The sequence below is a fragment of the Schistocerca nitens genome, chromosome 1, assembly GCF_023898315.1.
Source record: "Schistocerca nitens isolate TAMUIC-IGC-003100 chromosome 1, iqSchNite1.1, whole genome shotgun sequence".
Lineage (NCBI taxonomy): Eukaryota > Metazoa > Arthropoda > Insecta > Orthoptera > Acrididae > Schistocerca > Schistocerca nitens.
In genome coordinates, this window is record NC_064614.1 from 1,133,408,666 (window position 1) to 1,133,423,172 (window position 14,507).

Below are 14,507 nucleotides of genomic sequence, written 5' to 3' on the forward strand. Positions count from 1 at the left end.
CGCGTCTTCTGAATGAACTGAATGGGAAAAATTGAGACTAGTCCTCAGTTGTAAATTTAAAAAATTGTGTTTCATCAAGACAATGCACTTGCCCGCAAAGATACTGTGGTGGTAAGAAAAGGTATTTCAAGTATGAATGTTGAAATACCAACCTTTTCACCAGATGTCACACTCTCCTGATTTCCAACCGTTCCCACATTTAAAGAAACTTGTTACTGGGAAACATAGCAGCCCCATTGAAGAACTTACCACAGCTGTTAACACCTCAGAGTTGAAAGCTACTTGCTGGAAAAAGGTTGGACAAAGAGAAATTACCTAAAAGAGAAATATGTTAAAAAAATAAGTCTCTCAATTCAGTCTTTCACAGCTCAATGCCAAAATTTCCCATTCTTGTAATTATTTGGGTAAGTTGTTTTTAGGAATGGGAAGCCCCTAATTCTTCTGGAGACGTAGTGCCCACATGCGTACAGGTAACTGTACAGTAAAGTAAAAATGTGCAGTATGATCTCACTCTAACAGCTATCCTGCAAAATATACTGGTATAATGTTTTTACACATTTACAACAACAATGTCAGTGGGTGCACATGTTTGTTGAATTGTACATATGGCTGCAGTAGGAGATGAATGCAATTGAGGTACATGGCAGTGTATTGCCTTTACATCATTCATTACAAAGCTGGTTCATGAAGACAAATTCTTTAAAGTTAAAGGAAGGTATGTACCGTTAGGTAAGGTTGTTACTGATTGAAAAGTATCTTGTGAAAAATTGGCCTCGAAACACGGTCCCCCTTGCATATCTAAGGTATCACCTATTGCATACCTAAGATACCACATATTTCTTAGACTTGAAAATTAAGGCATTCCCAGCTACCTCAGGGGGCTGCCCCAGAGAGCCACTTACTGCTTCAAGTATCTGTGTAGATGTGTTTACATATATGTGGATGCAATTCTCTCTGTGAGATGAATAGCTTACAAGAGCAAGGTTAGGGTGCACAATCACCCATATGACCATACCTAAAATACAGTTTTGAAACCACCTTCTGCTTTGTACTACAAGTAAAGTAGAGGATTGCAGTATCAGATTACATAATTCTGATATGTAGAAGGGGCAGTTAAAAAATGAGTTTAATTTGTTTTAGAATAAATAAATTCCCATTTTCCTTTATTCTCTCCATTTCAGTTTCTATCCAACTTAATTTTGTGCTGTAGGTCCTTTATAGGTAATTACATGTACATGTGCATGAAACACATCGAGGCAGGGGTGATGTGCAGTATCATCATTCACATTAACTGCATTTTAATTCCACATTGTCTTTCTGCAGACATACTACGCACTTCGAGACTATTTGAAAAGATATCTCAGTGAATTGACAACTTTCTTGTAGACAGAAACTGTTATGTCACCCTCAGTAGGAGACAACGTTAGACGTGTGATAAGCATCAAACCTCAAGGAAATGGGTAGACCTAAAGCCAGTTGCTGTTAAAGACTGTGGACAACTGTCAAATTATGCAAGGTATAAATTGTAGAACATTGTCACAGAATTCAGTAAGACTCCCCCCTCCCCACCTTTTTTTCACCAACCTCTGATAATCAGCACCAATTTGCACTGTAAGCAGATAAGTGTGATACAGAAAAAGATTTTGTGTTTCCAAAGTGAACATCTCTCCTTTGCAGTAGAGCATGCAGTTGCAAAACTTCATGATGGTTGAAGATTGTGCACTGGGCTGGTACCTGATCCCACACCTAGGATAGGTACTGTGTCTTCTGAACAAAGTTGTAAAAAATCCTTTACTCCATGTAATCAGAGTGATATTTATGTACCAGTCAGGAAAGAGAGGTGATTGCTTGTTCTGACTACAGGAAATGTGAGCTACATAAAAAGAAAAGGTTTGCTGTTTTTATTTGGCAGATGTTGGCAGTATTAGCAGTGAGAAATGGCCTTGCGTTATTTTGAATGCATATAAAAAAAAGGAAGAATAGTGTTTAAATATTATTAATATTGCCCTTTATCTGTCATTGTTTTCTAGCTTTTGCTTGAGCTGAAAAAGTGAGTGTGAAATGTTTTTATGCCGTAGCTCTTACTGTTTAAAATATGCCTTTAATCCATTATATATTGATTATATATGACAGTAGTATCTGGTCCCGAAAGAACAGTTACCGTAGATGACCATGCAGCTTTGCTAGAAATGAAATTGTAATTAAATGGACACCCTAGCTGCTCAGATGGATAGAGCGTCTGCCATGTAAGCAAGAGATCCCAGGTTCGAGTCCTGGTCGGGGCACACATTTTCAACATGTCCCCAATGAAGTACACCAACGCCTGTTTGCAGCTGGGGGACGTCCATTTAATTATCATTTCAATTATATATTGTATTTTAAAACACTTTGCTGCTGAACTCTATTGTCTAAAATAAGGATAAACTTTAGATGTTTCTTAAAACTTTGTATTTTCTTTCACAGCTCTGTGGACATGCTTTTGCTCATCGCTACCTGCTACTTCGTCACATAAAGACTCACGGTGGCTTCACGTGCCTTGTTTGCATGAAGCAGTTTTCTGATCTGAGAACACTAAACAATCACAAAGGAGTACATAAGCGATTCAAACTGCTTCAGTGCCCATTGTGTAGCCAAAGTTTCAATGGTGTACAGCGGTTGGAGGCCCATAAAGCACAGGCTCACCCTCTTGCAAATGCAGGCTCAATAGGAATATCATACCTGTTTCATTGTGACACTTGTGGTGAACGTTTTGCAACACGATCAGAGCTTGCCCAACACAGAGAGAGCCATATTAGCCTCAAGTTGTACACTTGTCAAGTTTGCAAGAACTCGTATAACAGCTCCTCAGCACTCAGCAAACATAAACGCAAACATGGACATTATGAATCATCCGAAAATGTAGGAGATATGCCAGATAATAAGCCATTTGTGTGCTCTGAATGTGGAAAAGTGTTCAATGATGCAGAAACTTACACACGCCACCTGGCTGTGCACAGACGGAGGAGCACTCCCACACCTTTAATTGGTGGTTCAACTCCTTCAACAGCAAATTCTCCAGCAGAGAGCAGTCACTGTACACTATGCAACCGCACATTCCGTGATCATCTTAGTCTCATTCGACATAAGGGTTGGCATACTCGTCGACCGAATCAGATTCCTGTCATCGTGAACCATGATGTTTCAGAAGAAACGACATCAGCAGCAGTACTTGCAGATGCAAGCTCACCAAACAGGTACATATCTGTGCATTATATTTTGTTACGCTAAGAAACACAATCAAAATTGTGTGTGATCATTGCTAGATGCATGGATATGTACAGTTAACACAAAACTGGATCATAAATTTCTTGGAAATGCCCAGTATGAATTTTCAACTTCATGCAAAAAAAATATCACAAATAAATATGTAAATATATAACTTGTGGTGTAACAGAGTATACTGCAACACTTTGGTTTGATGTGTTTGCCATCTACTGCAACACTTTAGTTTGATGTGTTTGCCATCTACGAGGATGTCACCACTAGCAAACTGCATGGAGAGAGAGAAAAAAAGATACGTTAATGTGTGAGCAGGGATGTCTCTCTCAATTAATCAGTCTATCCAATTGCTTGAGCTAATGCCTCCCTAGCGCATCAGGTGATGCTGAAATCATATTAAAAATTATCAGAATGCTACAATTTATTATCCAGCTTGTATAATAAGCTTTAGAAGTTCAGGCTTCAAGTGTAGGTTACTTTTTGACTTGGATATCAAAAGGACAAGCAACATCTGGCAGTTAATTTTATGCTGATGCCACCAGGTTGGCAAAATAACCCCTATTCTACAGGTACAGGGTGTTCCTGGTGGAACGCTCAATATTCAGGGCTATGGCAGGAACGATCATTTTAAGCAGAAAGCCTAGTAAATGTGGGTTCTAAAATGCGTACCTTAAAGAGCTGTGAGCACTTCATCTTTGATGCTGTGAAACACATATGTTCTGCTGAACAAGTGCTCAAAGCTCTTAAGGAAAGTGTTTTAGAGCCTGTGTTTACTAGACTTTCTCGCTTCAAACGATCATTTGTATCATATCCCTTAATATTGATCCTTCCTCCTGGGGTGCCCTGTATACTTTGTGAACTATTGTGAAGTGTGTGGTAGAAGATACTTTGTATAGTCTACATCTACGTGGTTACTCTGCAATTCACACTTAGTGCCTGGCAGAGGGTTCATCGAACCATTTTCATTCTACTTCTCTACCATTCCATTCTTGAATGGCGCGTGGGAAAAAGGAACACCTAAATCTTTCCATTCGAACTCTGATTTCGCTTATCTTATTATGATGATCATTTCTCCTTACGCAGGTGGGTGTAAACAAAATATTTTCGCATTCGGAAGAGATAGTTGGTGATTGAAATTTCGTAAATAGATCTCGCCACAAAGAAAACCACCTTTGTTTCAGTGATTGCCACCCCAACTCGCGTATCATATCAGTGACACTCTCACTCCTATTGCGCGATAACACAAAACGAGCTGCCCTTCTTTGCACTTTTTCGATGTCCTCCATCAATCCTATCTGGTAAGGATCCCACAACGCGCAGCAATATTCCAGCAGAGGACAGACAAGTGTAATGTAGGCTATCTCTTTATTGGGTTTGTCGCATCTTCCAAGTGTTCAGCCAACAAAGCGCAGTCTTTGTTTCACCTTCACCACAATATTATCTATGTGGTCTTTCCAATTTAAGTTGCTCGTAATTGTAATTCCTAGGTATTTAGTCAAATTGACAGCCCTTAGAATTGTGTGATTTATCGTATACCCAAAATTTATTGGATTTCTTTTAGTACCCATGTGGATGACCTCGGACTTTTCTTTGTTTAGTACCAATTGCCACTTTTCGCACCATACAGAAATTATCTCCAGATCACTTTGTAGTTAGAATTGATCGTCTGATGATTTTTATTAGATGGTAAATTACAGCGTCATCTGCAAAAAATCTAAGGGGACTGCACCTAGATCATTTATGTAAATCAGGAACAGCTGAGGGCCTGTGACACTACCTTGCAGGACGCCAGATATCACTTCTGTTGTACTCGATGATTTACTATCTATCACTACGAACTGTGACCCCTCTGAGAGGAAATCACGCATCCAAACACACAACTGTGACGATACTCCTTTTGCGTGCAATTTGATTAATAGTCATGTATGATCGCCGAAATATTGTGCCCGTTGGACACTGTAGACCGGTAGTACACCTGTGGATATTTTGATTGTCAAATACGCCGGGAGAAACTCAAGAATCACATGATTAATAGTCGCTTGTGAGGAACGGTATCAAGTCTGCTGGAAATCTAGGAATATGGATTCAGTCTGAGAGCCCTTGTCGACAGCACTCATTACACTTCGTGGGAGTAAAGAGCTAGCTGCGTTGCACAAGAACAATATTTTCTGAATCCGTGTTGGTTATGTATCAATGTCATTTTCTTCAAGGTGATTCATAATGTGCCGTATATCTAGGTTTCTTCCCCAGTCACTTCAGAGATGGTACGTATTATTGCTTGTACACACTTCTGTGCAAGCTGTTACTTTATTAATTTTATTTGCACAATCTCTACAGGTTAGGTACGTAGGGACCTGAAGAATATTCATAGTTTTGCCCTGAAAGAAATTTGTTAAAGTTTTCAAACCAGTATTTTGGCTAAACCATTTAATCTGTCAGACAACCATAACCAGTATCTTACTAATGTATTGTAGCCAGACATTTGATTTACTTACGTAGTAATTCCAATATATATATCTACACATTGCTACTCCAAAATATTTGTATGACATCCCAAACCTTGTTAGATATGCAATAGACGCACATGTTTTTTAGAATACATCAGTGTGGTATTGAATCAAAAGTCTAGAAGCTATCTGCTGCACTGATGGTATCATGTGGAAAAATTATGAGTTGAATTTCACATGACTGATGTTTTAAGAATGCATGCTTATTTCCATGGAGAAGGTTATTTTGTTCAAGGTAGGTCATACTGTTTGAATAAGTCATACTATTCGTTCTGGGATCGTTCTAGGATTCTGCTACAAATACATGTGTATGACATAGGACAGCAGATCTGTGGGTGAGTTCTACTTTCTTTTATGAAGCACATGCAACATGCTCCTTCCATTCACAGGTAACACATATTTGCTTGAAGGATTCTACAGTAAATTATAATCTGGAGTGGAGTTAAATCACAAATTCTTTATAGAATTTGACAGGGACTCCATTGAGCCAAGGGGCTCTGCAAAGCATCGGCAATTGTAGCTGTTTTTCAGCACCACTGGCATTGACTACAATGACACTCATGATAGCAGAGCTACAACTATTGAAAGGCGATAACATTCCACGATTTTCTTTTGTGGAGGACATTTTCTTCTATCTCAGTTCCTCTCTTGTTCTCAAGTGTCTGGGTACTAGGTTTTGTACCACTGAAAGCCTTCATTGTGACTGTATGCTCAATACATTCTGTTTATACCCATCATTGTGCAATCATCCAGGTTTGATATGGACTTGTGCCAAGATATAAAGACCATCGAAGCACAGCCTCAGGCCATACCTTACTTATGAATTGAGATCCATTATCACTTAATATCTTTTTCGGAAGGCAGATGTTAAAATAGTCTATATCCATCTTGTTACTTATTTTACCATGCGTATTCCACATTTGGTAGAACCTCACATATTTGGAAAATAACTCGGTGACTACTTGCACTTGAATAGCTCCAGTTATGATGTCAGTAACGGTCCCAGTAGGTCTGCTACAAGTATTTCTTTGGGCTCATTTGGTATTATCAGGTACATGTGCCTCTTATGTTGCGCAGTTGGAGTTTTTGTCTTTCATCATATTTCACAGTTGCATAGTTCATTCCTCACTCTTAAAGCCATATTATTAAAAAAAAGTAGACTCAGCATAGTATATCCAACCACTTCTATGCACCTAAATGTGCATTATTGTAATGATTATACCAAATCAGTTCTGAGGTTTTTTGTTCTGGCACACACCTTCCAGTTGTTCGTTGGTATGCTTGTCTGCCTATATGGAACACCTCCATGTACCACGTTATAAGATCTAATTACTTCATCAGCAACACAACCTTGTTCTCTTTTTGGTAACCTTAAGGAAATGGAATGCCACAAAATAATTAAAAAAAAAACAAATTTTCAGTTTTTAAATCTATGAAATAATTTGGAATTTTCTGCTTAAATGGTGTGAAATTTGTTAAGAAATTCTAATTACAAGTATTTTTATTTCATTTTTCAGAATTGTGTGTGCGCTTAGGAAAGTTTTCCAACTGGTGATTTGTTTGTGTTTGAAGCGAAAACATTAGATATTGAAGGCTCTGGGTTTCACACTTCTGCTGTAGCAACTTTGATCTTTCAGTTGGTACCATTGTCATAGCAACCAGCTGTGTTTATAGTTCAATTTTTGATCTGTGAGTTAGTGATTCAAGTGTAGAGTTTTGTGTGTGCCCCATACGGGATTCGTTATAAGTCTCCTTTATACTTTGAGTGCTGATTGACTTAGTTACTTTGATGCCTAGGAGAGCGTAATTATTTAAAAAGCACAAGTTTTGCAGGAATCGATTTACAGGCATCTTTTATGTAAGTGATAGCTGGAATTTCTTATCGCTCTCACATGCAGACACTTTGTCATGCCCAGAATCAGAATGTATCATTGAACAACCTCACATGAACTTGGGATTCCTAAGAATATATTTGTTGGGACAAAAACTGAAATAGGCAGTCAGTGTTAGTGTTACTTCATTCAGTAATGATCATATGGGAAGTTTGAAGGTCATGGAAAGGCTTGGCATTGCTCGTGACATTAACACCATCGAAGGTCTTCAGCTTCTGGACAAATTGCAAGTAAGCATAACTCGGTATGCAACTGAATTCAGTACAAAGAGAATAAGGGCAGCAGGAAGAAGAAAGCTTACAGAACGGTATGATGGCCCTGTTTATTCTGATGGACATTTTTGACGATAAAATAAGTGATATGTGTGAATTTTCATAATAAATTACTTTAATCACACTTTCTGACATTTGACATTTTCAGTCCTATACATACCTTTATCTCGCAAATTACTAAACAAATTACATTCAGATTTTCAGGACTGCTACAAAATAGTTAAAAGGTGCCATTGAATTATAACCATGTTAACAACTGGCTTATTCGCTAAATTGGGGAGATTCATATGAAATTTTCCCTTACGAAAAATGGCTTAAGGATGAAAAGTTCATAAACGTTGAGTCTAGTTCAGGGAGCTAACAATACATGCTGAAAGCAGATGTCAAAATTTTAGTGTCTAGGTATAACAGTACTAGAGAAAAAAGGTACATAAAGGTAGCAAATTTAACATTGGTGAGATAGGGTATTCCAGCTCCCCTTAAACGCTCATCTGCATTTTGTTCTCCGCAGATTTGTCTCAACGTCTCCCATGTTTGTTTCTTGCACTACACTCCCTTCACCACATTCCCTTCACCAAATTTGTAATCAGCTGTTCCGCTCTCTGCAGCTGCATATTAGTTTTTTCCTAAACCAGTTGGCATACGTGACACGACATCAGGGCTGCTGTTATCTTTACCTGGCCTATATCCAATCTCAAACTCTAGTTCTTGAAGGCTCGAGAGCAACTTTGTTAGTCACCTGTACCACAACTTAGTGTTTATGATAAATAACAGTTGTTTCTGGTCCATTACTACAATGGTTTTTCTACTGGCTGGCTAAATAGTGCCATAATTTAGTAAACCCATACAATACGGCTAGTTCCTACTTTTCTGCGTTGGAGTACTTCCTATCCCACGAGGTTAAGATCCTGCTGGCAAATGCTACTGTTTTTTCCACAACTGTTTCTTGTTCTTCACCCACTTGGTACACTTGGCAATGGATACCATATTCTGAACTGTCACATGTCAAATAAAATACTTTCTTCAAGTTTGTGAGTGCTAGTATTTCTGAATTATTGAGCTTTGCCTTAATCCTTTGAAACACGTCTTCACAGCTGACTTTCATTTGTTTCCAAAGAGTAAAGAACACCTTTGAAGACTTCACTTTGATAGTGAAGAAGCAGTGCAAGCAGAAGTGAGGTTTTGGGTCCATTAACAAAGTCATATATTCTGCAGTGAGAGTATCAACAAACTAGTCTCGTGTTGGGAGACACGTTCGTTGCCAGGGTGACTGTCTTGAAAAATATGCAGACTTGAAGTCTAAAGACATAGAAAGTTAATAAACTGTGTTTAGTGTTTGCTCATCTATGAAATGACTCTAGAAAGAGCATAAACCTAAGAAATCCTTCAGTTGCTTACACCTTGCGGGGTGCCTTAAAATTTGATTTCTTGTTGTCCAAACTCAGATTTGCTGAAATTTATGGTGACTCCAGCTTTGTCCAATCATCTTAGTATTTCTACCATGAGAGTGTGCTAAAAAATAGTGCCTTCAACTTTTGTTAATTTCTGTTCTCAATGTTCATTGAGATACTACATTTGTGCGTATTTCTTGGTCAACTTCCCACTTTGCAGATGCAAGTTGCAAACCTGTGCTGCTGGAGGGCTCCAAATTGCAGCGTGTAACATTGCTTTGTGTAACGTTGCTATGTTGGTGCATAAGAATTTCTAACCACATAAAACATTCCTCCAATTGAAATTTATAGAAGAATGAAAGCTGTGATGATTTTAGCAATATCAGTAAAATGTTACGTTAAGTTGTTTGTGCTTCTAATGAAGGAAGCAGTGGTGCGGTAATGGAGCAGAGTGCATGACCGTGTGCGGCAGTCAACAAGACTCATTGGAATCAAGTTCATGAACTCATCAGAGAAAATTGTCAGATAAAATACACAGCTTTCAGGTTTCATTACATGAAGCAGAAGAGACTGAATATCCATCAATAATTTGTTTTGTGTTTTGAGTGTGAGAGTGATGGGTTCCTTAACGACATGTTGACAGGTGATGAAAGCTGGGTCACGATTTTTGCCCTGAAAATAAGAGCATCAATGGAGACCCACTAAAAAGGATCACCAATGCCAAAAAAGTTCAAGAACTTGCCATCCGCAGACAGTTATGATCACAGTGTTCTAGTGCATTTGGAATTCGTGCCCAAATGCACCACCATAAACTCTGCAAGTTACTGTGAGACCCTCTGAAAATAGAAAGCACAAATTTGAAGAGTTTGTCAATGTTTTAAGCACGCTCTTCTTCAGCATGACAATGCCAGACCACACTCAAGCACTTTGGCACTTGCAACAATCTGACGACGTCTTGGGTTCAATGTCATTGATCGTCCTCCATACAATCCTGACTTAGCTCCATCCGACTTTCATTTGTTTCCAAAAATTAAAGAACACCTTCAACAACTTCACTTTGATAGTGGAGAAGCAGTGCGAGCAGAGGTGAGATTTTGGCTCCATTACAGAAGTCAGACATTGTGCAGTGAGGTTGTCAATAAACTGATCTCTTGTTCACAGTAATGTAAATTTGTCCCTCCCACATCCCACTCACCACTGTGAGGCTGTTGATATAGAGCATAATTCACGTAGCAAATCTTTGCCCAATACTTGGTCTAGTGTCCATATAAAGGCAGTGATAGACACATTTAGTTGAAAAGACAACGCTTGGTACTGATAACATCTGCTGCCATTATAAATTGCGACATATTGTCTGGATTCTCTATCCAATAAGACTTGTCAGGTTGAAACTGCTAAATATCTTGAGTTTCTGTGACAGTTCATCAGATGCAGTTAGTTTCACTTTCCGGCGTGAATATCTGATTGCCTTTTCGTGCACCTAAAAAGAGATATATGTCAGTGTTTTGCTTATGGTAGAGGGTGCAGTTAAACAAAGAATGCTTTCTGTGGTCAGATCTTTATTTTGTAATGTGGTCCTTTGACCACTCTTGTTTTCTTAGAAAGAACATTTTTACACCTCCTTAACATCATCTTCAATTGATCAATGTTTGGTCCAGATTTGTTTCCCGAATTGTCCCATCAGTTTCTTCTTGGATGTTTGGTTCATTTCCCTTCATTGTAAAGATAATGATCTCCTCATTCTTCTTGTTTCAACTGCTTTTCTTCTGTTGGCAGCCGACAAACACTTGAGCTCCCATTTCGTAGTATCGCATTGACCTGCCTTTGAATTTTATTATCCGCTGTTCTTCTCGTGTCATGATTCGTATTACTCCTTTTGTGAAAATAGTTTTTCCCCTTGTGCACTTCCATCTTGTCTGTATTGATAGTAAATGCCATCATCAAATGTGGTACTACCACTGCTACTACTTTATACCTCTTTTCTTTGATTAAGACAACTAGTAACACCTGACACCTCTCTACTAACAGCTCCACTGCTCTCATTCTGCTATTTCTCTTTCCTCTATTAATTCCTCTTGTTCATCTCTGTTTTGATGGCGACTATTTGTGCTTTTGATTCTGCAAATGCTGTTGTTGGGTTGGCATCTTGCTTCTTTCTCCTGGCACCCATCTGTCTTCCACACACACATTTACCATTACTTCAAATGATGATCCAGAGCCACCCAATGGCTCAGCATTAGAAGTACTTGATACTTCTAAAGCCCTCTCTTCTGATACTCCTGTATCATCATCTGTGGTTTCTTCTTCTTCTTATTCTTCTGACTCAGTCATAATCTCTTCATTAACTATCACATCTTCAACTGGCTGGACTATACTACCGTCCATAAGGTGGTCATCTATCTTAGTCAGTGTATTGTCTTTTCTTTCGTTATTGTATGGTGGCTGCTTTGTGCCATTATACCATGTATATTACTGGCTAATTCTTGAATTTTATTCCTCAGATTATATTTCATTTCTGCAGTATGTCTTCTGGTATTTATAAGTGGTAATGGCACAGTTTACCTCTTAGTTTTAGGTTCAGGTTGAGCCAAGCTTATACCGATCTTTGTTTTCCAGGTTCCCGTTCCTTCCTCCACCAGTTGCCTCTTCTCTTGTTTGTGTGACTGAAAGCCTATGAAGTTGTGATTGTATACACTGTGACCATGGAAATTTCCCTTTGTGCAGTCATCTCTTCCTCCTTCCCTATTCGTACTGGACTCGCATTCGGGAGGACGACGGTTCAATCCCACGTCCGGCCATCCTGATTTAGGTTTTCCGTGATGTCCCTTAATCACTCCAGGCAAATGCCGGGATGGTTCCTCTGAAAGGGCACGGCCGACATCCTTCTCCATCCTTCCCTAATCCGATGAGACCGATGACCACGCTGTCTGGTCTCCTTCCCCAAACAACCAAACCAAACCAAACAAAACCTTCCCTATTCGTCATTCCACACTTCAGGCTGCTGATCGTTGTCATGCCACTCGGGCAATGACCATTCACCTCTGTATTCATTATTTCTGTTGTTTGGGTTTGCACACTACTGGCCATTAAAACTGCTACACCACGAAGATGACGTGCCACAGATGCGAAATTTAACCGACAGGAAGAAGATGCTGTGATATGCAAGGGATTAGCTTTTCAGAGCATTCACACAAGGTTGGCGCCAGTGGCGACACCTACAACGTGCTGACATGAGGAAAGTTTCCAACCGATTTCTCCTACACAAACAGCAGTTGACTGGCATTGCCTGGTGAAACGTTGTTGTGATGCCTCAGGTAAGGAGAAGAAATGCGTACCATCACGCTTCAGATTTTGATAAAGGTCGGATTGTAGCCTATTGCGATTGCAGTTTATCGTATCGCGACATTGCTGCTCGTGATCCAATTACTGTTAGCAGAATATGGAATTGGTGGGTTCAGGAGGGTAGTACGGAACACCGTGCTGGATCCCAACGGCCTCGTATCACTAGCATGGCTGTAAAGGATCGTGCAGCCATGTCTCGATCCCTGAGTCAACAGATGGGGACGTTTGCAAGACAACAACCATCTGTACAAACAGTTCGACGATGTTTACAGCAGCATGGACTATCAGCTCGGACACCCTTGATGCTGCACCACAGACAGGAGCGCCTGCGATGGTGTACTCAGTAACGAACCTGGGTGCACAAATGGCAAAATGTCATTTTTTCGCATGAATCCTGGTTCTGTTTACAGCATCATGATGGTCGCATCCGTGATTGGCGACATCGCGGTGAATGCACATTGGAATCGTGTATTCGTCATCGCCATACTGGCCTATCACCCGACGTGATGGTACGGGGTGCCAATGGTTACACATCTCGGTCACCTCTTGTTTGCATTGACGGCACTTTGAACAGTGGACGTTACATTTCAGATGTGTTACGACCCATGGCTCTACCCTTCACTCGATCCCTGCAAAACCCTACATTTCAGCAGGATAATGCACGACCACATGTTGCAGGTACTGTACGGGCCTTTCTGGATACAGAAAATGTTCGACTGCTGCCCTGGCCAGCACATTCTCCAGATCTCTCACAAATTGAAAACGTCTGGTCAATGGAGACCGAGCAACTGGCTCGTCACAATACGCCAGTCACTACTCTTGATGAACTGTGGTATCGTGTTGAAGCTGCATGGACAGCTGTACGTGTACACGCCACCCAAGTCTGCTTCACTCAGTGCCCAGGCGTATCAAGGCTGTTATTACTGCCAGAGGTGGTTGTTATGGGTACTGATTTCTCAGAATCTATGCACCCCAATTGCGTGAAAATGTAATCGCTTGTCAGTTCTAGTATATTTGTCCAGTGAACACCCGTTTATCATCTGCATTTCTTCTTGGTGTAGCAATTTTAATGGCCAGTAGTGTATTATTCCTATTACAGTTATGACCCTCCTCTCGCTCCCTTTCTTCTGTGTGTTCTAAAATCTAGTTTGGTTGCTCTTCTTTCTCAGTTGTAAGACAGTATGATGAACATCCATACAGTGCTGGTACTCTGCTCATTATCTATTTTATCAAGGTTTTCTCTTCCAATGGCATATCCAAATATTTATGTAATTCTAGTGACTTCCTAACATGCCAACTAGTGACCCATATGTCTGGTTATTGCTGCTCGTAGTCTCCTTTCGTACCTAACCTAATCTTGCATTTCTTGTGACCAAATTTATCTGCAAAGGCTTTTTCAGACTCATTGTACACCATCCTGGTTAAATTTAGAGAATCTACCCAGTTAGTCTTTCCTTCTTCCATCCACCTCACTGCCGGCCGAAGTGGCCGTGCGGTTAAAGGCGCTGCAGTCTGGAACCGCAAGACCGCTACGGTCGCAGGTTCGAATCCTGCCTCGGGCATGGATGTTTGTGATGTCCTTAGGTTAGTTAGGTTTAACTAGTTCTAAGTTCTAGGGGACTAATGACCGCAGCAGTTGAGTCCCATAGTGCTCAGAGCCATTTGAACCATCCACCTCACTGTGAAATCTGCCTTTTAAGTGTCTGCCCATTTCTCAATCATTGTTCTTTCAAGCCGATGCAAGAATGTCACTGAGTGTAATCTTTCTCCAGATCGAAATCTGTTGCAGTCCCTATCAAAAGCTTGTTACTTCTTCCAAATGAGTTAATATTATGTTGTTTACTC

The 14,507-nt window shown here is 40.0% G+C and overlaps 1 protein-coding gene across 3 annotated transcripts in view; it reads left to right on the forward strand.

Moving 5' to 3' along the window:
* LOC126199489 (zinc finger protein 91-like) overlaps positions 1-14,507 on the forward strand; it is a 177,724-nt gene that overhangs the window by 105,155 nt on the left and 58,062 nt on the right. For all 3 annotated transcript variants that reach the window (XR_007540164.1, XM_049936412.1, XM_049936420.1), the window contains one exon: positions 2,464-3,233. Coding sequence is in view for 2 of the 3 variants with exons in the window: in XM_049936412.1 (XP_049792369.1) it covers positions 2,464-3,233 (770 nt within the window). In the remaining variant the exon portion in view is untranslated. The remainder of the gene's footprint in view (positions 1-2,463; positions 3,234-14,507) is intronic.